Genomic DNA, 27959 nt, shown 5'->3' on the forward strand with positions numbered 1-27959 from the left:
AGCATAAAGTGATATGAATAAAATTTTGCTGGTAGTATTGCCTTCACTCTGATTGTTAGTTGTCTTTTCTTTTCTTTTTCATCACTTTTCGATTTCTTTTGCGACGGCCGTGAACGAAGCAGACGAAGTACAGGGGCGGCAAGTTTAGCCAAGCCGGTGCCGCGCTGCAACTGTAAATAAACATGGCGACAGAGGCAGTTTGGTTTAGCGTAGTGTACGCTATGATATGTGTTTATATCCTCACGCCGCCAACTGAATTTGTGACAGCTGGTTTGACTCTCACTCATCTCTTTGGAAGGTTCATCGACAAAGAGGATGTCAAGTTTGTTGAGCACCATATTCAACGAACACTGTTGACAGTTATCGTCCATACTTTCCTGCCGCTAGGTAATATTTGTGTTTTATTACGTTTTGCAGCAAGTGCCGCGGCTCTGTTTCGCGCCGATATATATTTCAAGAGTAACATACCTGCTGGCGCATATTGCTTATCTAGTTTCAAAGTGGTGCTCGATATTTTGTGGCGTCTGTGTAGAAGTGACGTGTCCCCTCATCAACAGTCTGTGGTAGTCGGTGCGCCAGCGTAGCTGCGCATGTTGGCCGTGTGCGCTCAGCGTAACATCAGCGCAGTCTACCAGCCTTTCACGTTATGAGAAATATATAGGAAAAACCGGATGAGATGCCGGCGAGGGTTACGGTGCCTGTTGTTCTACGAACGAGTGTGACGTTGCACATAGCGCGGGGTTTGTCCAGCTCTCTGCCTGTATGCGGAGGGCTTTCACGAAGTACAGCAACGAGCGGAACTGCAGTTAGAGACGCCAGGAGCCGTATAACGCAACGATCACATCACAAAATCTCGTAAACCGATCAGTTAGGCGTGCTCCTGTTGGTCGATTCTGATCAGCAGACGTGTCGGCCAGTAGGAGCGGAGTCTTTTGGTCGACATACAGCTTTAGGGACATGACCGTTGCGCGATTCCAGGTCTGGGCCATTTTAAAGCGTCCTACTTAAAGCGCTGCTCAACTAAGCTTGCAGCGTCCTTTGCTTCTGGATTTCATAGTGACTTCGAATTATCTAATGCTCTCGGTGCAAAATCATTCTCAAAACGCTCGCAATGGCCCGCACTATCGCAGTAATTTTTGGAGTTCAATTTTTTCATATTTTTCATGTGATATGTACAAACCATCATTTTCTTTTTGTGTTGGTAATATAGCATGGATATAAAGTGTTTAGAGCTGCCGTCATTTTTTTTAAATCTTGCTTAAGGTATACTAATATCTTAGCAGTCATTCTCAAAAGTGGTAATAATAATTGACCTTTTTTCAGTAGCGCTGCACCCCCCTTGTGGCCGTCGGGCAAAGTATGTTTGACGGACAAGAGTTTCTGAGGCACCTTCACATATTTGCTTGAAAAATTCATTTACATTGGTGCGATGCAGGCAGTAGTTGGCAGTAGACACACCTTCTGCCCAGCATTTATCTCTTTATTCCGCAACAAAAAGACGGCAAACCTGATCACGTCTTTGCTCGAGGCCCATGCAGTTGGGGACCACACATGTGTTTGTGAGGGCCTTAATTAAATACGCTAGTACTGCACCCAATTATATTTTTAGTAGTTCGTTACTTCAACAATTGAGGCAATGTCGTTCATGAAAAAACACGTGTAGCAAACTCTGAATGCTGGGCATCTATACCAGTATTCATATTGGAACATGATTGCATACTTGTAACATGTCATCACCTTTAGCAGTTTTCTTTGATGTGAAAAACAGGTCCTGATTAATTTGACACAATTGGATTTACTGCATAGCTTATACAAGGAATACAGAGGGAAACATGTAGAATGACACCAGGCATAGCTCTGCTAACCAGATTAATTTGTCCCCTCATGTTTGGATTTGTGATTGAGTCTAGAAGCACCATTTGCCAGCTTTGTGGGTTACAGTGAAGCCCATGCCATTTCAAAAAAATGTACTATTTCGTGCAATCTCCCTCAGCATCACATGTACAAATTTTCAGTACTTTTATTTGTGAGACAATGCTTGATACAAGTTGCAAAAAAATTTTGCTACAGTATATATATATATATATATATATATATATATATATATATATATATATATATATATATATATATATATATATATGTACAGTCAAAACTCGATTTAACAAAGGTATCCCGATTCCCCCTCAGACACTCTTATGGTCCAATGCTCTGAGTAACTCGAAATAACGAAGCTAATTTCGCTATCCATCTCGATTTACCAAACTTTTTGCTGAAAAGGAAGAAGAAAAAGTATTTTTTGTCTATTTTGTACAAAACGCTCAAGAATGTTCTGTGACAAACAGTTCAAATTTGCATCTGCCTGCCAACTGCCAATTATGTGATTTCAATCCGAAATGTGAACCAAAGCTTATAAAAATCAGGATTTTAAGCAGGAGCAGGGACACTCTCACACGTGAGTTGCTCGAAGCGTCGTATCAAAAGGCTGGGATTAGACTGCATCAGTGATACCTCGGTATCACTTTTTGGTGGCAAAAGTCTTCTTAATTTGATTAGATAGGAAAGGTCTAACATGATATTTATGCCTTGCCGGCGGTGTGAAGGCATTTGTAGGTGTTTACTTTGCAAATTGTTTTTTGCGCATGTGCAAAAAATGTTTTTTTTTGTTTGTTGTTGTTGTTTCGAAAAAGTGTGACCAGTTGGAGTTCAGTGCCTGTCCTGTCCATGTCTATTTGGGAATTCATCTCTATTAGCGCTGCGGAACCTTTCCTTTTCTGTAAAATGCACCATCTAGCCCAGCAATGGGTTTTACTTAAATTAGGGTTATGTTTGACAGATCCTAAACAGTTATCTTAAGAACAGCAAGTTGTTCATGTCTAACCTCTAATTTGTCGTTTTTGATAATGCACCTGTAATTTGAACCCTTATAAGCAATTGGAAATCAGCAAGTTAGAAGCAATCCAGAAAAAAGAACTGTGTGATATATATGTCATTATATTTCTGACTTTTCATCCTTTTTTTCGCTTTCTTCCCTGTACCTAGCCTTGCTGTTTTCACGTTGCTGCATTGAGTCGATTCCTGCATTGCATCATCAGTTCTACAGTTTGGCTCGCGAATGACAGATTAACTACATGGCAGTATGATCAGTGAGAAGAAATCGCATTGTAAACTTGATACCCTGCTATGCACACAATAGCATGTTCATATTCATGTTTTTCCTTGCTGGATGGAAGATGAATTCATTGCCTGGATTTATTCACTTGTATCCGTCTTGAATTTTCGCATCTGCCATGCAAGGTGCATTCTCCTGCAAATTTGTGACGGGTGGCCAATCGTAATGGTTATTCTTAATTTTCCTTTTTTTTTCTTTGCGCATTGCATTTTGTGTATTCAAAAGTGTCCATTTTTCTTTACTGCTGTGCTTATATTGAGATGTATTCGTGGTACTTTAACAGACTCCTGCCATAGTAATATATATACACACACACACACACACACACACACACACACGCACGCACGCACGCACGCACGCACGCACGCACGCACGCACGCACGCACGCACGCACGCACGCACGCACGCACGCACGCACGCACGCACACACACACACACACACACACACACACACACACACACACACACACACACACACACACACACACACACACGAGAGGGTTGACATGTAAGAAAATTTTGTGCATGCCGAAAAACCCTTGTGTGGTCTGCTTTCATCATTACTGACTTCAAATCTTGCGTTCCCAGGTTACTTCGTCGGTTTCACAAACCTGATTGAAGATGACAGTATTGTGGAACTCTGGCAGTCAAAGCTGTTGTGGCAAGTTGGTTTGGCTGTATCTTGCCTGGTGTTCACAGCGGGAATTGTACTGGCTTTCACATGGTCCATGGCTGACTGGTCCCGGCACCCTGTGACCCAGCGGCTTCTCCAGTATGGCAGTCCTTGGCGCCTTATCGCCATGCGCATCAATGTAGAGTTTTCCCAGGTGGGCTGAAATCTGGTATGCTATACCAGTTCGTTACATATGGTGTTCTTAGGCATGCCACTTCAGAAGGAGCAAAATAAAATTAAAGGCTGTGCTACTTGCTGCACCTTGCAACCACATCTTGTCTGAGAGGTGCCTGGTTGTTGTTGCTCCCTAACTGTTCCACAAGGAAGTGATCTCAAGTCTCTGGAATTAAGCAAATTTTTTTGCTTTTTTTGTTTACTTGAACTGTGTTGTGTGTTTTACTAGAGTATCATCACTAAGCCATCTTTACTTCACCCACTACAAGCAAACATAAGCAGTGGGGAAGTGAAGGCTCTCTTCCTCTTGCTCTGTCCAAGGAGTGCAAATCACTAAGAATGAGGCTGTGAGACGCACTGGGTGCATTGTGGTCCTAACTTTGGCAGCACTCTTTTGGGGTAGTGCCATACGGTTTTAGCAGCCTGTAGTCTGCAGAAAAATGAAGGTAATAAACAGGTTTTCTGCATGATTCCCTATGTTTCATTGGTGGTTTTGTTTTTTCAAGCAGGTTGACAAGTTCATTAGTGGGGCAGGATCGCTCACACGCACGGTAGTGACCAATTCATGGATCATCAAGGCTACACCATACAACTTGCACCTAATTCAGCAGACAGACGCGGTGTTGGAGCTGGTGAGCAGTGCTGAGCACTCGGTATCACATGTCAGCGGCATGGGCATCCAATATCTGGACATTCTCGTCAAAAGTCGCAGGCCTGGAATCCCCTCTTTCACCATCAGGTGTGTATGTCTGCAAGCTGCTTTCGAGCACAGAGGAAACTTGGTAGTGCACCTTGAGAGTACTTTGCATGAATATGCCTAGCACTATTTTGAAGCAAAAGCTTCACTACGCCAGGTAGTTCGAGCCTTTGGGTATGTATGGTTTTCACCTTCAAGTGACCTTGACAGATACTGCGCCTTTTATTTCTTGTAAACCAATTTACAATGGAAGCGAAACCTTCACTATGCTAGGTGCTGTAAGTCTTCATGTGATACTAAATTTGCCCTTCAGATGACCTTAACCTAATTAAGTGTGGGCGTCCACTATTTTGTTGTTTGCCCAAATGTATACTGTGCCTTCCTTTCCCCAAAATCTAACTGAAATGGAGAGGCAGCCCTGGGTTGGGTGCGATGTCACCTTGAACAACCTTGAAGGTCAAAGACAGATACTGCACCTTTCCTTTCTTATAAATTAATGTGCTATATACAAGAAAAAAATATGGAAACATGATCGTGACCTGGTTAGATGTAAGTGTCCACAATTCCGTGGCGTCCACTAAAAAGTATAAGACTCCTTCCTATCCCTAAAACCTAATTTATGAGCCGTCAGCGTCATGGAGGTTTCCACCTTGAACAACATTGAAGGTCAAAGACAGGTACGGCGCCTTTCCTATTTTATAAACCAATGTACAGTATACAAGAAAAAATATTAAAACGTAGTCTTGACCTGGTTAGGTCTAGGTGTCCATAATTATGTGGCGTCCACTCAAAAGTATAAGAATCCTGCCTTTCCCCAAAACCTAATTTAAATAATTATGAAAAAATTGTGGTTCAAGCCATGCTTAAACCCCCACAATTTTTTTTTCTATCTAAACGCATCACTTGATTTATACAGTAAAACCTTGCTAATTCGAAATAATCGAGACCGTGAGAAATGTTCATATTATCCTGATTTTCGAATGAACCCAGCACAGCACAAAATTGGGCCCAGGTGAAAATTTAATTGCAAGAATGCACTTCGCATACCTTCCCACTCCTTCCCACCACTGCACTCTGTTCAGTATTTTCCCACGGGGTGGAATTTGCAACCTTTAGCTTAAATTAATTAATAAACACATTATGGTGTCCTTGCTGCTGTGGTCCAGTGGTTGAAGGTGCTCGCCTGCTGTGCCTATGGACATGGGATTAAATCTTGTCCACGGCCGCCGCTTTTCGATGGAGGCAAAAAACAAACCGCCCGTGTGCTATGCGATGTCAGTGCACGCTAAGGAACCCCAGGTGGTTGAAATTTTCGGAGCCCTCCACTGCAGCATCTCTCATAGCCTTTGAGACGTCAAACTCCATATACCGAACCAAACAAGTTTTCACCACAGAAAACAGTTGCCGTTCTTTTCTCTCTCAGGAGAGGCCTGCTGCTCAATCCCACCCTGCACCTAAATGAAACCATACTCCCGATAAAGCAAGAACACAAATTTTTAGAACTAACGTTTGACAAGAAGCTCACATTCCTCCCACACATAAACAACCTGAAAGTCAAAGCCTCTCGAGCTCTCAACATTCTTAAAGTACTCTCAAGGAGACACTGGGGCTCTGATAGGACATGCCTTCTCCATATCTATTGCTCAGTAGTACACTCCTGTTTAGATTACAGGTGCGTGGTCTATGGGGCAGCAAGACCGTCATATCTTAAACGACTGGACCTAGTACATAACCTAGGTCTGCTTCTTTCGACTGGTACATACAGGACATCGCCGGTGACAAGTCTGTATATGTAGAAGCAAACGAACCGCCACTAAAATACAGGAGGAACATGCTTACACTTTCATAAATTCTGAAAATTCGTTCGTTACCGAAACATATCTGTTACTTCATACTTACAAACTGCCCCTCAAGAACACTGTACATCAATAAATCTCGATCCATCAGACCTCTCATACTCCGTTTTGAAGAGCAGGGCCGGGAACTCAACTTGCTGGATGCACTTCCTGATATTGCACGGAGACCTGACTTACTGCCACCTTGGTACAACTTCACTGCTGTATGTGACCTCACTTTAACTCAATTTCGCAAAGCATAAACTCCGCATGAACACACTATACAAGAGTTCTTGGCATTAAACGAAAAATACAGTGATCACAAGGCATTTTATACAGATATTTCGAAGACAATATTTCATGTAGGCAGTGCAGTAATAGAATGCAAACAGGAAAAAATAATAAGGTAACCACAGTGTGCCTCAATATTTACTGCTGAATGCTACGCCGTATCCCTAGCAATAGATAAAATAGTCAACAAAAACATTGAAAACAGTATCATCTATACAGACTCTCTGAGCGTACTCGCATCACTACATCAAAAAAATGCAAGAGAACCTTTAGTAGGGGACATAGTCCATTATGTAGTGATAGCAAAAACAAAAGGACTTAATATCAAATTTTGCTGGGTGCCAAGCCACGTTGGAATCAGCAGTAACGAGAGGGCTGATGCATGTGCCGCGGCCGCCTGCAATGCTCAAGTACAGAAAGTGAGAATTCCACACAATGGTGTCATAAAATTCATACGAAGAAAGCTGAGACAAAAATGGCAGGATGCATGGGATAATGGAGTTAATAACAAGCTACACCTAATAAAGCCAGTTATAGAAGAATGGAAAACATGCAGCCATCAAGAACGTTTTATTGATGTAATCTTATGCCGCCTTCGTATCGGACACACCCACCTGACTCATAACTTCATTCTAGCAAAGAGAGACAAGCCCATATGCGAACACTGCGGAGAGGTGGTCACCATAAACCACATCCTAATATTCTGTATAAAACTCGATCAACTTAGAAAAAAGCATTTTCCACAGTTCTATGACAACTACATTCCCCTACACCCTAGCTTACTCTTAGGAGAAAATTCAGTGATTAAAACGTCTTCTCTCGTTGATTTCTTAAAAGATGCCAACATCTTAAACCTACTCTAGTGTATTAAAATAATCGCTTGCTTCCTTTCACCAAACATATGTAAACCCCGAGTTTGGCGCATGATGGCCTTAGCTGCCTATGTGCCATAAAAACAACACAACACACACATTACGATGTAGCCAGCTGAGATCAGAAGCGAAATGGCGCTCCACCCTGCTTTCCACATTTAATTGTGTCCCAACTTGCTTGTGGCAACTCTGCTGACCCTACTGAGTTTGATTCTGTGGCGTGTGTGCCCATCTCTCTGAGATTATTATCAGATGTTGCTCTTGCCCTGCCTACCACTTGTCTGAGGGAGGAACTACCAGCGTGAACAAGCCGGGCAAATATAGCGAGCAATTCAAAATTCTTAATCAATTTGCATATGGTTTAATCCTCTTTTTTGATGCATGGTGCTTCATGCGCCCTGACAGTAACAGGCACCATTACTGGGGGCACACTACCCGATGCTCGTCCAAAGCTGCCTTACACCCCGAAAGTAGTTTGGCCAGTTTTTGGGTGGTCATTTTTCTGAAGAAAGGTCAACTGAACACTTTAATACTTAAAATTACAATATCTAGATGCTGGTAACCTAACCCTCTAAGTGATTGCTAACCCTCTAGACCATCAAGGTTTTAGTGTATTTGTGTTTTCATATAATTACAATTTGGAAGTAATACCCCTGTCACACAGTAATTTTCAAAGGCGATTGAGTCGATAGCCTTTGAGATTTTCAATCGCGTTTGAGCTCGAAGGAGTTGTGCCGCTGCTAGTTGGCAAATTTCAAAGGCTGTTGAAATAGTTCTGATGTTTGGTATACCAAAGTTTTGTGGCGCCACTATCGCTGCTTTCATTTTTGCTTAAAGAACTAAAATCTTTCTATAAATACAAAATGAAATATAATTGTTAACTTTTTTTTTTTTAGTAACTGCAGATGTTTGGTTGTTATTAAAGGACAACTTTGTTTCTTTTTGAAACGCGTTGACATTCATACGGCTGTGCTTTTTATTGTGTTTGCTTTTCTCAGCGGCACAGGTTACAGTGGTCGAGAGTAAAAAAATAATGCGCCTTAAAAAGAGTGATGCTATCTTTAAATTATTGCGCATACTAATGTTTTACCAAGTAAATTAAAGATATAAAATATATATATATATATATATATATATATATATATATATATATATATATATATATAATGTTATATATAAGTTTTATGAGCAACCATTCATATTAGATATTAATTGTGCATATTGCTAGTTATTGCCTGATATCATCTTGTGTGTTTTCTTGGAATTTGCTTTTCAAGAAATAAATTTGAGTGCACTTCGTTTAGTGTACTTTGCATTATATTTCCTGATAAGGAAACAGCACAATGGTGCAGAACACTAGATGCGACAACACAACACCAGGTTCTGTTATGTTATGCTGTCTCTCTGCTCTTGAATTTCCACCATATAGCTCAACTATGCTGTTGTGAAGTGTTTGTTTATTTGTGTTAAAAAAGGGGGAGCGGAGGAGTTTGCAGAAAGCTTGGTTTCATTAAATCTCATGATAAAAACAATATGTCAAAACTGCATAGAAAGGAGTGACTGGGGTCCAGAGGCTTCATGCTCTTATTTTCGAAAGTAATTTGACAGTGTATAAAACTCTTAGTGGCCTTTCATTTTTAAGACGGGAGAAGTGACAAGAGATGCTATGGTTTTTAGTGGCCACACATTTCAGGACATACTGGTGTCGCAAAACAGTAAAATCTACTACAGAAAAGCACCATCGTGGCTTTTCTTTTTGAGGTTGGCTGCCAACGTGGGATTGTGTTGTCCACAAGAAAACAAGCAAAAGAAAATGAGTTTGTCTTCTCTTACCTTGTTGATATTAAAAGACATCAAAAAGACTGAAGAGAAAACTTCTGCAAGAGGCTTGGTTTGATTTGTAGGGTTTAATGTCTCAAAGCGGCTCAGGCTATAAGATGCCTGCAAGAGGAGATCTTTCAGTTCCATAAGTTGCCAATGCATTAGGGAGTTTTCACAAGGTTTGTCCTCAAAGGACCCTAAGGACAGCTTCATTCAACTTTTTCTTTTCCTCCAGCAAAAAATTGATTTTCTGGCTCCCTTTGTGTATGTTGACGCTTCTCCAGCAGCAGCAGCAAGGCCTGCATTTATTGTCGAGAAAATTTTTTTAAAGAATTTTCTTATCACTTGAGTCACACTTGTCCATACTGTGGAAAGGGCTCTGGGATCATCATTTGGAAATTGATAGGAATGTTGTCTAACCTCTCGAGTCCTCATGCAAAAATTTGTCTCGATGCATTGAATTTGCAGTATGCCTGCGAAACCGACAAGGCGTAGACACACCTGTGTTTCCTTTTTTGACCTTTCCTAGCCTATGAAAGCTCTTGTTTTCAGTGAATGTGGCATCTTTATGCAGAAGTCCATTGTTACAAGCTAACTTCAGTTTGTCCTGGGTGTCCGTTTAAGCTCAAAATATTTTTGCATGTCTGTCGTTTGTTGGAGCTTATTTTTCATGCTAGACAGGTTCTCGTTATATACCGTTATTAAGGCTCTTAGTTTTCTGCGGTGAAAAACCATCAATCTCCAGTTTTGTGCAGAAACGTAATAAATGCAAAATAACTTTTTTTCTCACACACACCAAATCTGCCTTCATTGAAATTGGATGTGGTCATTGTAATTCAGCATTATGTAATGCTTTGTGCTCCTTCCAATTCAAGATTGATACTTCTTTGCCTCAATGCCCCACAATGACTGATTGATTTCTCTAATGGTGCCCTGGTGCATGGTCCCACACTTGCTGTGGTGACCGAGTCCTCATGCGGGAAGCAGTCATACCAAATTTCATTCCCTGGTAGCGTGCTACTCTCATACAAGAAAGCCCAAAAATGGATGCTGAGCATTATTTAAAACTAGAAGCATTTTCTTGCCTGTGCTCTTATTCCTTTCAATAGATGGCAGTATATCACTCTCCCAAAAGAAGAATGTATGAACACATTCTCCCCATCCAAAGTAGCTGCGCTTTATGTGCCTACTTGCTCAAGTCTATGGGGGAGCAAGTATCTCAAGGCATCAGCAGAGGCTTTTTGCCATATTCTGGCTTTCAGATATTTTAGGCAGTTGAATTAATTCCATACCATTTATTGTGTGCTTTCTTCTGATGTATATGCTATAGTAACACAAAAAAAAATTGTGCACTGCACAGAAATTGTTCAAATCCTTAATTATTTTTGTGTGGAATTGTGTGAAACTAGGGGTTTAGTCATTTGTGTGTTGCATACAGGTTCTACAAGGCAGTGTGAAACAAAACAATATTTTTATGAAAGTTTAATTGCTTTTTTTTTTTTTTTTTTTTTTTTTTTGCTCACAGCCAGACTTGAGTAGTTCGTGCCTTGTGTAAAAAAATCGCCCAGTTGGTGTTTAATTTGTAAGGTACAGGATTCCTTTCAGTTGGTAATTTGGGATGCCGTAAACTGTGCAAGCATACATATATTTAAACCTTCACTATAGGTGTTTACTGCAATGAGATCTTTTTTTTAATATTTGGCTATGTATTGGTTCCAGAGTGAACTCAATGGAGTACAATGACCTTAAAGAAAAACTGCAGGCCCCATTGGACAATGTTCGTAACATTGTAATACACCGAAGCCTGAGTGACAGGTTTACTGATGCCTTCAGAAGCCATGTTGAACAGAATGCCAGGTACAGACTGCCAGCAGGCATGGTGAGTATGACCTCTTGGGCTTTCTTTGAGATTGATGAAATTGATGTTGTTCAATGAGTATGCTTTGATCTCCAAACTAGGCAAGTGCAAGTGGGCCAGCCTATTAACAGAGGTGTAAATCTGGCACTGTTTGGTCTAAACTTCGCCATTTGTAGCCCTCTATTTGTTGCTACAAATGGGCCACATTTAGCAGCACTTCACCAGTGGTGTGCCGAAATTAGTTGCAGCAGCCAACACAATTTGGATTGTCCTTTGCCTGATATGAGGGGCATGATGCATGCAATAATTTGCCCTTTGCAGGCAGTTCTCAGACTGGATTCTGTTCTGCAAAACCCTTGACTTCTGAACCCTAAGGGTTCCTGAAGTGCTTCAATTCTTGACTCAACTCCCATCTCTCCTTACTCGTTTTATTTTGGGAATAATCATACTGTAACTATTTATAACTGACTATTTCACTGCACTGCTAGTCAGTATTTAATTGAATTTGATTTTTTTTTTTTTCTTTTTTGTGGAGTTGTGCATCTGCACGTTCTTCTTAGCATAGAAGGATGATACAGCTGCACGAATTGTGCCACCTTGATACAAATGCCGTTTTTGGTGACATGCTGTGCCAAAAACATTAAATTGGCTTCAGTTTTGACAACTTGTACCAAAAAGGCCAGGTAAACGCTACAATTATTTTTCCCCCTATGTAACAGCTTGTAGGGGTGCCTGAACATTTGAAACAGTTTGCAAATAGTGCTTACTATTCCACTCGCACTGCACTTGAATTGTTGTAAGCATTCATTCATTCTGGATATTCAGAAGTTATGGGATTTTTTTGTCCTCCTGAACTCGCGCCAGCAATCACGCAGTGCTCACTAATTGCAGCATTTCACAACATTCACATGAGTTTACTTGCTCTTCTTTTATGGAATCGACAGTCAGCATGTGCAGTAATGCTAGTAAGTCCTTGTGCGTAAGCATTGCATTGACAGCAGTCAAGAGCCATTGGAGCTGGTGCAGGGCAACCACTAGGCGCTGGTGGATCAGAAAATAAGTTGGCGCAGTGCCATGTGGCATGCCATAGTTTCAGGCCAGGATGCAGTCAGCAAGTGGCAAGGGAATATCTCAGCTAAGAAAGCGAATGAGTTCCAGTGCTGTGATCAGTTTTGGTCACTGTACCATGAGAGACGCAGCATTCGTAGAAACTTATCTTGAGAAGATCGGGAAATGGACGAAGCTGCTGCATTCGTGGGCTGTTGCTGCTCTTTCACAGTAACCGCTTTTATCATACACAAGGTTTGCATGTTAGAGCTCAGGAAATCTGTGCTTTAAGTCGCCAGGGACAGTAAAAAAAAATTGGATGATAAAAACCAAGCTTTGGAGACAGCTCTGTGCAGTTGCATCTTATGCAGCCTGTGAGTTGTGTGCTGCATCTTGCGACATAGTTTTTAAGCACTTTCGTTTTTCGGAGTCATTTTCTTTCGTCACCTGGTTATTAGTGTTGCGAGACACACAAGTGCTAGACAGTTTGTCTACATCCAGTGGAGAACGACGTGCATTGGGACTGCATTCTACAACCAGTGCTCTGCCTTCAGGCATCGCAGCAAAGCCGGAAGGAATGGTCCGGCATGCGTTGCAACCACAAGTGGCCAGTCCTTTGTCTTGTTATGTTTAGCTGTACCACTCTGGTCTTGAAATCTTTCCACAAATATCTTTCCACCTCAGAATGCTTCAAGATCTAGTACCTAAGAGTAGTACAGCATTTCATGAGCTTTGTCACTTAACATTTACTGCGTAAGCAATAGGAGTGCCATTGGGTGAAAATTCTGGCGTGTGTCTCTGTGTGGCCGCCAAATGAAGCCTCTGGCATCACAGCGCACCATGACAAGAAGAGAGAGGGAAAGTCAGTGGAAAGGCATAGATGGGGGCAGCTATTCTCTCCAGTGAGTGGCAAGTGCAGAGAGAAGGCAAGTGGCGCCAAAAGCACATGTATGAAATTTATTTCATGTCACAAACATGAAAGAATAAAAAATTATCGACAAGCCTTAACACAATTTTGAAAAATGTGACAGAAAAGAAAAGCGTCACCTGAAAGTCACATTCTGCTTACATAATGCATCGAAGGAGGTCTTGTTTTTCTCTATTTCACTGAGCACAGTAATGCTCAGTTTTTGTGGCTGTGCTCTGAGAAAGCATTTATTTTTTTAAGCTGCCGATTTTTTTTTTTTTTTCATTTTTTTTTTTTTGCATATACTACTCGAAAATTTTATATTTGCATGCCCTAGGGCTGTTGCTGCCAAAGAACAGACATGAATCACATCACGGGACAGAAGCGTGTCTGGATGTCTCATTTGCTCTATCCAGGTATCATTTTTTGAAAGCAGACTTTGTGCTTCCCCAGCTTCACAGCGGGAAATTATATGGGCACATTGGCGAGAACCATCTGAAGTTCAGGGCACTGCAGGTAAGAGGCGAGAGGAAAATTTTTGTTGTGGATGAAGACAAAATTCGGCTCATGGCATACTATGCAGCATTATGGACCTCGCAGACCATTGGCTGATGGCACTAATTTTTAGAAAAGTGAATTTGAGAATTTTGAGTTGTGAATTTTCATACACAAATACATCGATACATCTGAATCTTGTTGCGAAAACCTTTTGAGTTACAGTAAGGGTTGAAAACGCAGGGCTTAAAACTTTCATCAATCACCTTGCTACATGGAGGCATGCAAGTGTGTTTTAGTGAAGGTTTCCATCGTTTGTGCTCACAAGTTGCTCCAAAATTTTCTGATAGTGCTGCTATGGAATGATTATTTTTCTCCTCCAAGAGCTGCTATAAAACCTTATTTGGTTACCCCACCTCTGTGTCTGCATATTTGGCAGGTGGAAACCAAGAGAGATAGGGTTCCTCAGCACCTTTTTTAGGTTGTTTGGTTTCCACAAGTTCAAAAAGATTCAAAAGCACTACCCTATATTATGAAAACAGTGATTAAAGAGCTAGCCAACAAATTTTTACTTCTTTTTGCATCAATCAAATTTACTGTGCCCAAACTAATGAATACCTGGCTGTGGCACTGAGAAACATAGAAAAACAATTTAAAACCCAAATTTTTCTTATGGGGGTCTCGTTTTTTGTTGTTTTTTTTTTGCTGGTAGACAGCATGTGCAAACCTTGACATTAGGGATATGATACATGGTCACTATAGTAACTCTATGGAACTCCACAGACACGAGGACTGCCACATTGCTTAGGCAACTTACATTCTCAGCATTGAGAATGACATTAACCAAGATGCTCAAACTTTCTTGAAACTGCAATTCAGAGCACTAAGGTAGTTTCAAGTAAACCAAGAATAAAAATAAAATGAGAGATTGATCAAAAGTCCATTATTTTGAAGGGGGAAGGCACAAGGCCAAGGGGGTGGGGGGGGAATGAGGAAAGAACATTAGTCACATCTCGAGGTCTGACTTAGTTTACTGTCCATTTTGTTATGGCTGGACCCAATCAGAAAGGCCTTTTAGTCAGCAGCTCTACACTGCCCTGATCGGGCTGCTTTGGCTCCTATACAGGGTGGCTTAGCTAAATGCAACCAAGGTTCTAAAAAATATGGTGCGCCTTAGCGTCGTGAAATCTACTGTGAGCTGTTTAGCGTCACCTCTCCTAATCTGCAGTATAGTGTTCGTTTGCCAATATTAATTAATAAGAAAAATTATCTAGCTTGTTTTTTTGGTTTTCGGAAGAAAGTGTCAATGCAAAAGTTGTAGATTGCCTCGAAAAATGGCTAGCTACGTTGTTTCCGTCCAGCTGTGATTTACATAGTTTTATTTATTGGCCTTTAAAGAAGGCCTACGAATACAAGAACAGCCATGTGACAGGGCACCAATCTCAGCGCTCCTAGACGACCAGTCAAGTAACGAAGTCCACTTTTCTATGCAATGCTGCCCCGAATGGGGTTTGGCATCTTGGGGGTGTTGACGAGTTATCTGCCTGGAGCTGTCACAAGTAAGGTGCAAATGCGAGCGTGTAGAAGAACATGACGATGCAATTTTTCTTCGCAATGAAAGTATTCTAGCTGCCAGAAACATTTACTGAAAGCTGAGTTTTTAGTCTTGAGCGTTTTAGCTTTATTCCATGAGTGGAGCACATATCTAATAGGAATGAGATGTTTATGCCATGTCTCATCAAAACACAATGCACTGTCATCACCACATCTCGCACGATGCGCGCAATAGCGGCGCTCTACAAGAGCTGCCTTCTCTTGAATGCAGCAATGTGTAAGCAGTTCCTAGCACACTTCTTGAAACCATATCAAAGCTCCAAACCCTGTTCTGGGCAGCGTTGCAGGGGTAAGCTTATTTCGTTACCTGACTGATCGTCTGGGAGCGCTGAAATAGCTGCCCAGTCACATGGTTGTTTTTGTATTTCAATGGCTTTTATCAAAAACAAATAAAGCTATGTAAATTTCAGATTTGACAGAAATAACGTATAGATAACCGTTTTCAAAGCAATCTAGAACTTTTACATTGACACTTTCTTCCTCGAGCCAATAACTAATAATAATTAATGTTAGTGAACGAAAGAAATATTGTAGACTAGGATTCCCAGTTTAAAATGCATTATATTGCCAGAGTGAATGGGTAACGTCCACATATTAGTGGAGCTCGCACTGCAGGCACACTACCCAGGTGATATCGGGCCATCACCGTTTTGCCAGAGTGTTTGGAGTGTATGCGGAATCAGCATAAGTCTTGCTTATAAAGACCTCTTGGGACTAAGTAAGGCGGGTCTTGCAGACATTCCATTATACTCTCTACTTAAAGGGTCTGTTCTGCAAAAAATCCATCATTGTTGGCATCATCAGCATTGTGAACCAAAGGTCCATATCAAATCATGGCTCTAGCAAGTGATAGTTGACAGATGACATATCCATGTATTGATTGGTTGGCAGGTTGTGTGACATCACGAAACCATGTAACATGGCAGGAACTACCAAGTCAGGCTTCTACTTTCAGATGGGTGGTTGAGATGGAATTTGAACCTCCCAGGACCCTTGGGGAATAATTAAGACATGCTACTCTTGGGCCATGTGGGCACTCTTGTACGGCTTGGTTAAAGTGGGGCTTTATAGATATCTATGTTGGGTGTTCTCTCACATTACTGTGTAGCTTACTCCTGTGTTCTAAAGAATATGTGTGCAACAATAGCAAAGTGGATATGCGCAAATGAGGATTTGCAAAGGGGCCACAAACGGGAGTCAATACCAATACATATGTCATATTATCTTAAAGTTGGATCATAAGTGACCTTAAAATTTTTCCACAAAAATATGTCACTGTCCTTGACTTCTTTTCTTTGGTGTGCAATGACCATGCACATTCCATCTGTGTTTAAGACAATCCATTCCTTTTCCTTTCTTCTAGGAATCATTTATTTCTAATTTTATGACCTGCTTTTTGGCCTTCAGTACTTGCTACGTCAGGAATGGCTTCATTATCATTTTTTTTATTCTTTCTGTCTTTCCTCAATTATTTTTTCTTTCTTTTTATGTTATTTCTATCTCCATCTCTCTTCTCTTCCTCACTTTTTTAGCTTCGTACCCACAGTAAATCACGGTCTTTTTGTACGTACTCAATGTGCTATGCTGTGTGGACGATTCCTCTGCCCGAGGGGCACACGAACTGACTCGACGCGGGTCGTGTAAACAAAGGTCGGGAGCCAGTAGCAGGAGCACCCGCACTGAAGACGATGCCGGCAAGGAAAAGAGAGGCGACCTGGTGCGCCCCCCTTTATAGCCCCCACGCCAGGACCGGTTATCCTGGCACGAGTGAAAAGAAGGAAGAGGTAAAGGGGCGCGGCACATCGGTAGCTGCAGAAAAGGCGCTCCCTTTAATTGTGGCTGGCACGGGCCCCACAGCTACTATCACCATCCATTGAATGTGTACAGAACCTCTACTTCTGGCTCCATATTAAATGTATTGGCATCCTATCATTGGGAAGGAAACCTAGTCTACTCCACTCTAGAGGCTAGGGCGAAACAAATAACTGGTGCATGATGAAGGCCCTGTTCGATTTTTTAAGTGAGACTGGCCTAGATTCCCGCCTATGACATTTGCATGTGCAGTGAAGTGAGCAAGTATCACACGTGCATACGCGCTTATGCTGAAACATGTCAGTGCCTTGTGTGCGTGCTTTCGCATCTGTGCCGGCATGTGTGTTCAGTGACAAGTGGTGTGTGTCCAAGACATATGCGGCATGTGGCATTTCACAAGTGTCGTTAAGTGTGTGCGTGGGCTCCTCAATAACTCGGACCACAAGTGAAACCTCACTGTACTACGATATCATCACCCTTCCATTCAGACCCTGACTCTCCTTTTACTTCCTCTTCCCCCCTTCCCCAGTGTGTAGTAGCAGGCCAGGGTCTCCTTACCCCCGGCCGACCTCTCCACCTTTCTTCTCATTAAAGTACTCTCCCTCTCTGTAGTCTTCTCAATATAAAAAGAAGTATGTAAAGCCATTGCACCCTGCAGAATTACAGATTGCCAGAAAGTGGCAAGATTACCGTCAACTTTATGCTGTGTTATATATATGATGCAAAAATGTGTCTCTCGAAGTATGCTCTGAAGGATTACTGCGCCCTGGATTCAATCACTGAATAATGAAGAGCTGTTCTGGTTGCCTATTGTTGGATAAACTCAAGAATGCAGTGGTGAATGCCCCTCGTGGGAGGCCCCCCAGCCAATGCATTGACCAGATCTCATAACATCACGGTCAATCCCCTAGCTTGGCAGGTAAATGGCAGATCTGTCTATGAAATCAGCTAGATTAACCGTAATGTAATGAAAATTGGCAGACTCTACTGGCTGAAGGCACTTCTTTGAAGTGCATTTATCACTATGCTCTTGAATTGTATCGGTCTGTAATAAATTTTTAATGACACCACCCCTTATTGAAAAGCAGGAAATATTTTCTTCAGCTCTGGAACTCCTCCGCGTAATACTGCATACTGTCTCCATATGCATATTAAAAGGAAATGACTAGAGGAAAACGTTTCAAAGGATGAGTTACTGCTGGCATGGCTGAAAAAAAGGAGAAAACGCTGGGAAGGCAGCCTTTGAATGTTGTACTGTGTAAGATTGCACGTGAGCAAACCTTATGGCAGTTCAAAGGGCAAAAGCTTGGGCATCATGCAGTAACCAACACAGAATTTGGTTCCCTATGTTCTGTTGTAGCATTGGAAAACCCACTGAAAATAAATCTTGATTAAGCAGTGTTCATTGTAATCGGTCCTGACAGTCTTTGCTGCATGGCCTTGCGGGTTAGTGCTCTCATGTTTCCTCACATGCTCAGAGCAACTTTGCAGTGCTTTTAACTCAGTGCTGAATAGGAAGGGAATATGAGAACATGGCTGTTGTCTGCCGGTACAGGAACTGGAGCCATGCATTGGCTGCATGCAGACAACAGCTAATGTGAAACTGCAGAAGCTCTGTGATGAAGCTTTAGTGGGACAGTGCCAAGGCTGCCTGTGTCGACCAATGTGGTGCCTGGACTGCATGGGTCGTTGGTTTGCCAGCCGCCAGGATCAGGCACGCCCAGAGACGTGGCTGGGAAGTCGTTGCTTCTGCCCCACCTGCAGGTCAGCACTGCTCAAGTTTTTCATTTTACATTGCTCCCGCTTAAGTGTCTGCTTTGTAAGGAAAAACATTTAGCAGGGCAGCTTCACGTATGCTGTGTGCTCGCCTTGCCCATTTATTTTGCATCATTGTACATTTCTAGTGAGCATGTGCCTTCTGGTCCAAACCTTAGTTCTTCTACCATGTACGGGTGTGGCGGTACTACAGTGAAAACTCTTTTAATTGGAACCTCGATAATCTGAACTGCACTATTTGGTCTGGCCAAGCTCCATAAAATCTATGTATAAAAAAGACCGCTAATTCAAACGTGAGTCGGTTCCACCACGAATGTATGTACCTGCTGCCTGGCACGTGGCCAGAGAAATGCCCCATGATAGGGCAGCATTGTTACAAGGGTGCTCACCTCTTAAACGGGGAGAGAAGATAAAATCAGGTAAAACCATGGAAGAAGGGACAAAGCCAAACTGGCTCCATGACCAGCATGGCGGCTGATGGCACCGGAGGATAGGGACTGGCCCTGAGATTTACAGCTAAATACTCAATTTGGTGCCATTAATTCGGTGTCTTACTGTTAGCACGGTCCCAGCTAGTGCTCACTGAAAGCTATGAGGGGTGCGATGGATGTCTCAATGGTAGGGTCATGTCCGATTACGATTGACACTGTAAGAGCGATCGTCAAAATAGCACTCCTCAAACATGAGCAGTACCACGCACCTCTGACTTGCATGCAGCCGCAAGCATAGCGAAACACGGATGGCCTTGTTACTGAAACTAAGCCAACTACTTAGTTTTGGTTTCGCTTTCATGAGCATCTCGCCATTCATGCCGACTGACAGCGGCAGTGGCTGTTGGTAGCACATCAGCCAGCTAATTGGCCACAGTTGCACGGCATTTCGAACAATCATTGGTGGTAGTGGGCATTTTCTACATTTCCATTTGCGTGGATTTTCCACTGCTTAAAGAATGAGCTTGTCAAGTGTCGTTCAACGCGTCGTAGGCTGCTTGTAAGGGGGAGCACCGCCATTGCCGCGTCACACCGTGAAGGATGCCGAGGAGGCCCTTGCTATTTTTGAGCAGTTTTGCTCTGATGCTCCCGACAGTGTGCTAACGACCTTGTCTTGAAATAAGACGACCATTGTCCAATCTTTCGCTAAATGAATTTACCATAATGTAAGTGGTTCTTGTCAGTTTTTTCCAGGTCAATCGATAATTCAAGTTTGGATAATTCGAGTTGTTTTTTCAGCTCCATGAAGTTTGAATTAACAAGCTTTTACTGGCTATGATAGCCAAAGTATGGGTGCCCTACATGTAGTACTTTTAGAGTACTTTATGATTGTAGATTAATAGAGGTGCACCTGATCTGCCTGCCTTTGCATGTTCAATGCAAACGGATCCTTGAAAATCTCTGAGCTGTGATTGAAAGTAACATCGTTGTCATGTGGCTCTTGACACGGCAATGCTTTTTGTTCTGTGGTTTGCTTATAAGATCCATGTAAAGTCATCCTGAAGTGAAGCTGTGCTATGGGCAGAAAGGTTTAGCAAAAGTTTACAACCAGAAAGATCTGAGAAATTCTTGGATATCGGCTTTTTTTGTTTGTTTGTTCGTTTGTTTTTTGATAGAATGTTCAGCGGATCCACTACAGCCCCCGTCATGGCCTCCGTCGCTTTGGGACATTGAACTCCAATAAAAACATGCTGTTATGTTACCATTCAAAATCTCTGTCCCACCTTGGTTCAGTGACTGTATGCACAACGCTTGTTCTTGGATCTTTGCCTGTGACAGGCATTCAACTCAACTAGAGCTGTGAAATTGGTTGTGTCCTAGCAGCAGTATAAAAAAGAAAGTGGATCTTTGCCTTTGACAGGCATTCAACTCAACTAGAGCTGTGAAATTGGTTGTGTCCTAGCAGCAGTATAAAAACAGAAAGTGTTCAAATATTCGTCATTTATTCGCTTTCATGATTGCTGTGTGAGCTACAGCTTATAACTATTTTTTTTTAGGTGGACATGGTCTTTCAAATGTCACGGAGGCCACTAGGCAACCTGTTAAACAACATAGGTTTCCTGTGTAAACTGCTGCTGCAAACTGAAGGTATAGCACTACAGTCGAATCCGGATATATCGGAACTCGAAGGGGATCGCGAAATAATTCGATATACAAAAATCTGCTTGTGACAGCACTTACGATGCAAAAAAACGATATTGTATTTGTCGCGTAATCAACCCACTCGCATAATGAACCCACCCTCCACTTTTGCACCCGAGAATTTAAAAGAAAAAAAAAACAAAAAACGTTAAAGCCAGCTCTCTCACATGCAAGCGATCTCAGCGACGAGTGGCAGCGACAGAGCGAAAAGTTTTTAACTTATTGGAACTGCGTCCCTTATTGGAACTGCGTTTGGGGCGGGCGTAGTCCACTGCCATAAAATCATTGGAAAGTATGATGGCTGCAAATGCTGTTTGAAGCGAATAATGCTAAAAGCCGGTGTCATGATCGCAGCTGACCGTGTGCTTTCATTGATTCATACATGCAAGGATAAACGACTCCCGCAAAAAAAAAAAAAACAAAAAAAATCTGCCGCTACTTAACGTCCGCAGCCGCCATACCTTACGCTACGCCGCGCGTACAGCACAACAATAAGAATGGATGACTCTCGCAAAAAAAAAAAAAACGGACAGAGAGAGAGATCTGCCGCCGCTTAACATCCGTAGGCACCGTAGCCACATCAGCCGCCACGCGCAGAGGGTTCGCAGCACACGCTGGAGAAAGCGTCCGGCGTTCTGTCTGAAAACGGGCTGAGCTGGCTTGGTGCATGCGTAGCGCCTGCTACTGCAAACGAAGGCCGGGAGAGAGGAAGGAGAGGGAGAAACAGCTCGGGAAAAAGAACGGCACACGCTTGCGCTTCGCTTTATCGCGTTTTCCCCCTCTCGTTCCCACCGGTTCTTTCTGGTTCATTCACGCACATGGCTTACAAACGTCACATACTGGCGCGTGGGAAACTATAACCGCAGATGCGCACGCCTTTCGGGAATGGGCACTGCACTGCCCTAGACCAGCCTTCGCCGAGCTGTCCCCTCTCATTCCTTCCGCGCGTGGCTTGAAAACATCACGCGGCAAATGGCCGAAGGTGATGCGATCGTCTTTGGAGAAGGCACACTTTCTAGTGCTTGATGTGGAGTTCGATATATCGAACGACCGGTGAAATTGAGTTCAATATATGACGCGGCTTTCCTATACTTTTGCATGGGATTTTCAAGGGGATATTCCGTGAGTTCGATATAACCAAAAATTCGATATATCCGGGTTCGATATATCTGGATTTGACTGTACTTGTTTTTGAACGTGAAGGAAAGCACTTTTCAAATTTGTTTTTTTAAATGCAAACAAAATGCAAACACGTGAGTGCTATTCTGTGCAATACTCTCATGCAAAGGAAACTAGGTGTGTGCTATAGTCGAATGTTATTTTGTGCGTTGCTTTGAGGCAAGATTTTTTTCTCTTTAATTCATGTCTTTCAATTTATTATTTGCAGTCACTTGCAGGTGAATATGGAGGGTAGTTGCATATAGACATGCATATAGAGAGGGCTGTGCACAATGTAGATCCATCAGCTGTCTCTCGCCTTCTTTCTCTACAGGTCTGTGTTCTGCATGCTTGATGTGTGCATCGTTGAAGCCTAGCTCACCAACCACCATCAAGTTCATCTGGAAGTTTTGATCTGATTGGCATCACTGGAACTGAGCACTTGGCGACCACATGATGTGTGGAACCAGTACCATGTATCCAAACAACGAAGAAAAAAATTATCAGTCTTTCACCTGATACATGTGGAAACCCACCTTAAGCACTACATGTGATATTTTATGTGACCGGTGGTCTCTTTTTTTTTTTTTCTTTTTTCTTTTTTTTTTTGCTAGCGTGTACATTCAGAAGAGCATCTATGGCTCTGGTCTCTAGTTTCGTTCAGACTTTGTATCTCCACAGTTTACGTTTTAGTAAGCATGGCTTGTTTTGATAAGCAGAACTGTTTTCACATTGCCTTGCCTGATGAGCTTAACCTACTTTAGCAGAAGAAAAAGAAGTCACTTTTATCACCGAAGGGAAAAGTGATGAGGATGAGCTGCATAATTGAATCTATTTTGTGCCACCTCCACATACAGTATGGGTCATCATGTGATACCCGTGTGTTTTGCATCTTTGCCTTGGTACTGGGTCATGAATGGAGGAGCCAACTATCTAAGTCAGGAAGGACATATGCAGGCTGAGAAGGAAAAAAAAATAGTCTGTTTAAAGATCCATGTAAGAGCAGCAATAATGTGGCCACTGTCTTCGTCCCTTGCAGTCAATGCCGCTGGGGCAGTCACGCTGCTAGGCAGCCTTCTAGTGTGTGCTCAGTTTGCACTCCCGCTTCCTCTTTGTGCCACTTTGCCTTGTGTTTTTGCTAATTTTGCTGCTTCCCAATCCAGACACTGCCTTTTCTCAAGCTTTGCCCATTTTGTGCTCTAACTTTATTTTGGCTGCTGCTGTTTTAATTTTTTGGCTACTCACTTGTATAGTTTAACTTTTTTCTTTGCAGTGCTATGTTGTTTTTTTTAAGCCAATGTTTATTAGTTTCAATATTTTTACAAAACACAAATACATACAGACAAGGGTATCATAGGCAAAATGGACCTTTGGTAAATTATTACAATGAAAGAAATAAGAGCATAGTTAACAGATACTAGTTATAAAATACAGAACATAACATACCAGTACTTTGACACGAAAAACAATGACTAACATTTCAATAACACAGGTAATAGACTTGTTAGAAGAATGAAACATCAGCATTCCAACAAAAATATGTTCAGCTTAATCTTAAATGCAGGCAAGGAAATTAATGTTTTTAGAGTTAATGACATTGTGTTCCAGAATGAAATGACAGCTGGTTCTTGCGCTGGGCATATCAATTTCAATTTTTTGTGTGCCCCACATCTTCCTGTGCAGTCGTGAGCAAAAGTGGTACAAAAACTTAGCCGATATCAGAGCTTTGCAAAAACTGCATTGGAACGCCATCAAGCAACAGCTCTCTGTGATCATGATGATCGTGGCAGTACCCCTTTTTAGCAAAATGCATGTGTAGCTGTCCCAGTCGCTGTCACTAGATGGCATTTCGGTGCAGTTTTCTTGAGCTCTGTCACTGGCTGAGTGTTGTATACCACTTTTGCTCACGTCTGTACATATGGTGCAGATGTTATTCCCAATATGCACTGCCAACCCACAACCCCCTATTCGTGGCTTTTTTATCTAATGTGTCGAACAGCGCATCTAATGTTCAGTTTTCATGTCATTATATTAAGTTGTGTGTCTTGTCATGCCGTGTGTAGCCAGGGAAAGGCATGTGCTGTTGTAGTTCTGGTGTTTGTGGATATGATCCAGGTAAAGTGGCACAAAAGAAACACATTGACATAGGTTTTTTCACTTTCCTGTCACAGCTCACAAAATGATCAAGTAGTGTACCTGACTGCTCTGTATTCAACTTATGATGTCCATCGTGTAATAACACTATTTCCAGTGTTCGTTATGTCGTTGAAGTCAGCATTGATGCAATTTGTTGAAATTGAACTTTGCAGTCAGGGCAGAAGAGGTATTTGTGCTCTCCAATGCACTGCGTCTTAACTTCCTAGGCGCCTCAATTCATGTGTGCGGCATTGATGCACTAGTTAAGCAGCACCACCACCAGTTATGCAGCATTTTATGACAGTATCAACAAACTGTGGTGTAGTACATTAGTTCTGCATTTTACGGTCTGGAGATGGTAGTTGAAATCCTGTTAATGCAGTTAACCATTTTTTTTTTTTTTTTTTTTTTTTCCCTGTTTTGCATGGTTTGCTGCTTCTTGAATGAAGTGTAGTAATCTTGGTAAACAAGCCTTATCCTGTGAGGCCTGCAACAGAGAAAAAACGCAAGCGCTCATTCATTAGTATGTCTGACCTGCTTCTCTGACAGATGTTTGAGCTTGCCACCATATGGAAAGCTGTGAGCCTTGACAGTTTGTGCTTGTTGCACATTAGAAATATGGAGCCAGAAGTTGTGGTTCTAGGCCTGTGAGGGAACAAATTATGCTATGCAAAGGTTCTGAAGGTGCCATGAGTGCCTTCCTTTGCCGTAATTTGAGATGGGATGCAGATGCTGGCCTGTGAGACCTGCAACAGAGAAGAAACGCGAGCGCTCATTCATTAGTATGTCTGACCTGCTTCTCTGACAGATGTTTGAGCTTGCCACCATATGGAAAGCTGCGAGCCTGACAGTCCGCGCTGGTTGCACATTAGAAATATGGAGCCAGAAGTTGCGGTTCTAGGCCTCTGAGAGAACGAATTATGCTATGCAGAGGTTCTGAAGGTGCCATGGGTGCCTTCCTTTGCTTTCGTTTGAGATGGGATGGAGATGTTGGCTTTGACACCTCAGCATCACGGGTGTAGCAGTGAGCCAGTTTCGGCTTATAGCTTAGGCCTCGTTATTATTAAGCGCTATCAGCATCAGGCTCTCAGCGGGAGGAGACGCTATCTAGCAATGGCGTTGGCTGGCTGTTTCGATGGTTTCAGTTTCACCACGCTGACCCTGTGATCCTCGTGCGCACGCGGCCAGAAGTATGTCGAACACACCTCACACTATCCCGCACACTATGCACGGGTCTCTTCAGCCGTGCTGCTGTGCCCTACATTCTAATCGCAGATGATTGACCAGCACTTCCCAAGGAGCTCGTTGGTTGCACTTTAGAGAAATATGGGATACCGAATGCGTTTAAAGGTACCGAAAAAGATTTTATACAGAAAGCTGTCTCTAGCAAGGGACTCTGCAGACAATACTTACTGGACGACGACAATCGCAAAAGCTCTCAATCTGTGAACACTTTCGAGGTGCACATGCCGCGTGCCTGCGCGCGGTGCTAGACGCACAGGCGCGAGCACGGCGCATGATAGCCGGCTCAGCTGCTCGTGCACTGCCTTTCCACGTCCGAGCTCGAAGCGACCTATTGGTTTTAGAACAGCCGGAGGACCGAATAGCGGGGCGAATGTGAGGTGCTCTTCTCATCACGGTGCGTTAAATTTTTCGATCACGCGTGTTGGCGCAAGAAAGGGAGCCCTGCAGCAGTGGCACATAAAGGTTCATGGCACTATTGACGCCTGGTGCGGGATTGCACTGCAGGCAAAAGCGCGGAGTGCGTACGATTCGTGGGGGAACCGCGAAGTGTGGTGCAAATAATTCTGCTAATCTTTCCTCACTCGCTTTATGCACGAATGAAACCTTTTTTTTTTTCCCTTTTTGCTATTCCGAAATTACACCTTGTATTATATGCAGGTTTTTATTATACACGGGTTTTTACAGTAGTTGCTGTTCTGCAGACGGTATGAATTTGTTTAATGAAGAAACTTCAGAAACAGTAACAGAATGGTTAGGCCGTATTGACAAATGTTGTTCTAATTTGTCTGCTATAAAGAATCTTTGAGTACCAATATTATTCAGCACTGGTCACCTGCATTGGCTTTCTTCTTTGGGGAAGCTGCTGCAAAGCTACATTTAGTGCGCCTGCATTAGACCTCGCATAGTGCACTTGCATTAGTCTCCGCAATCGCTGATTTTGCCAACTTCTTTTCATATGGTCTTTGCAGGTGGTAGTTGCCAGGCATTAAGTTGAAAGTAAAATAAACTAAAATGATACATATTATGGCCACGAGTGGGTTTTGAACCTCCGGCGGTGTGAAGATATCGGCTTCGCTTGCCACTGCATTTGGTGACTCCACCATCACCGCAGCCAAATCTCATGTTTAACTGCCATTCTCTCGTGCTGGGCTCTGCGTGCTGTCTTTGACTTCCATTCGTGCACAATGAATCTATTCTACACATGCGCGAAAATGCAAGAATATCTGTGGGTAAGAGCTCAATCAAAAACCTGCCATTTCAATCGATTCTGTGGCTCAGTGGATTACTTAGCTTTGTTTAAAGGCATAAGACAACAGTTTAAAGCCACTATTAGTCTTTGTTTTGAAGCATTGACTGCACTAAAAGTATTTGCTATATTACTCTGGGGATGTGTGCCCTTTCAAGTTGCATTCTGAAATGCTTTGAACGAAAGTCGCCATTTAAATTGCGCACTTGAAATCAATTTTCATTCATTTTTCTTTTTACTCTTAACCTGCTATTATTTGCACCATGATAATTTATCATTCCTCTTGGGACGTACATTACCTTTTAAAATTCATTTGAAGTGTTCTGTAGGCAAATTCGGCACTTAAAAACGACCTGGGCAACAAAGCTGAAAGTTGCTGTACTGTGCACATTTGCACGTATGCACAACACAAGACTGTCGGTTTGACTAACACAGTTCAGTTCAGCAGAAGTATGTGCAGCAGCATCACTAGGATCCTTTCTAGGGGTCATTCCTTTATTCATCAGCAGCCATGGTGGCCTGATGGTTTTGAAATCAAATGGCATCAAGATCTTAAGCAGTGTTGGCTGGCGTCGATGAAACTGCTGTTTCAGCCTCTTCTCTGTCTTAGCCCTGAACAAGAAGCAAAAACAGTGTCACCTCAAAGACTTCGTGCTTGGAATTCGAAGCAAGTGAGCATTGTAGATTTCAAAATTTACAGTGTAATAAAAAATTATGCTTGTATTACATCTGTCTCATCATGCACCATTTATTTCAAGAAGCAAAAACAGTGTCACCTCAAAGACTTTGTGCTTGCAATTCGAAGCAAGTGAGCATTGTAGATTTCAAAATTTACAGTGTAATAAAAAATTATGCTTGTATTACATCTGTCTCATCATGCACCATTTATTGCAACTCAGCAATGCATGCATAAGCAGCTAGCAGAAATTATTTACAACGATTGCAGGTGAACAGTATATTGAAGGATTCCTGAATTTCTATTCATCTAACCTGAGTAC

At 42.4% G+C, this 27959-nt stretch overlaps 1 protein-coding gene across 3 annotated transcripts; it reads left to right on the top strand.

The window, feature by feature from the left end:
- Positions 1 to 130: 130 nt before the first annotated feature.
- Positions 131 to 27687, top strand: LOC146206450 (E3 ubiquitin-protein ligase TM129). Of its 3 annotated transcripts, XM_084591116.1 has the most exons (7): positions 131 to 387; positions 3761 to 3999; positions 4529 to 4758; positions 11255 to 11414; positions 13801 to 13863; positions 18824 to 19032; positions 22669 to 27687. In XM_084591116.1, exons 1-7 carry the CDS (start codon positions 183 to 185, stop codon positions 22709 to 22711), a joined length of 1149 nt encoding a protein of 382 aa, XP_084447242.1. In that variant the 5' UTR covers positions 131 to 182; the 3' UTR covers positions 22712 to 27687. The 3 variants fall into 3 exon arrangements, with proteins under 3 accessions (XP_084447242.1, XP_084447245.1, XP_084447243.1); XM_084591119.1 differs by lacking the exon at positions 22669 to 27687 and having other exon boundaries at positions 13764 to 13863; positions 18824 to 19004; XM_084591117.1 differs by lacking the exon at positions 13801 to 13863 and having other exon boundaries at positions 136 to 387.
- Positions 27688 to 27959: the final 272 nt, after the last annotated feature.

The sequence above is a fragment of the Amblyomma maculatum genome, chromosome 1, assembly GCF_055883805.1.
Source record: "Amblyomma maculatum isolate TAMU_Amacu chromosome 1, ASM5588380v1, whole genome shotgun sequence".
Lineage (NCBI taxonomy): Eukaryota > Metazoa > Arthropoda > Arachnida > Ixodida > Ixodidae > Amblyomma > Amblyomma maculatum.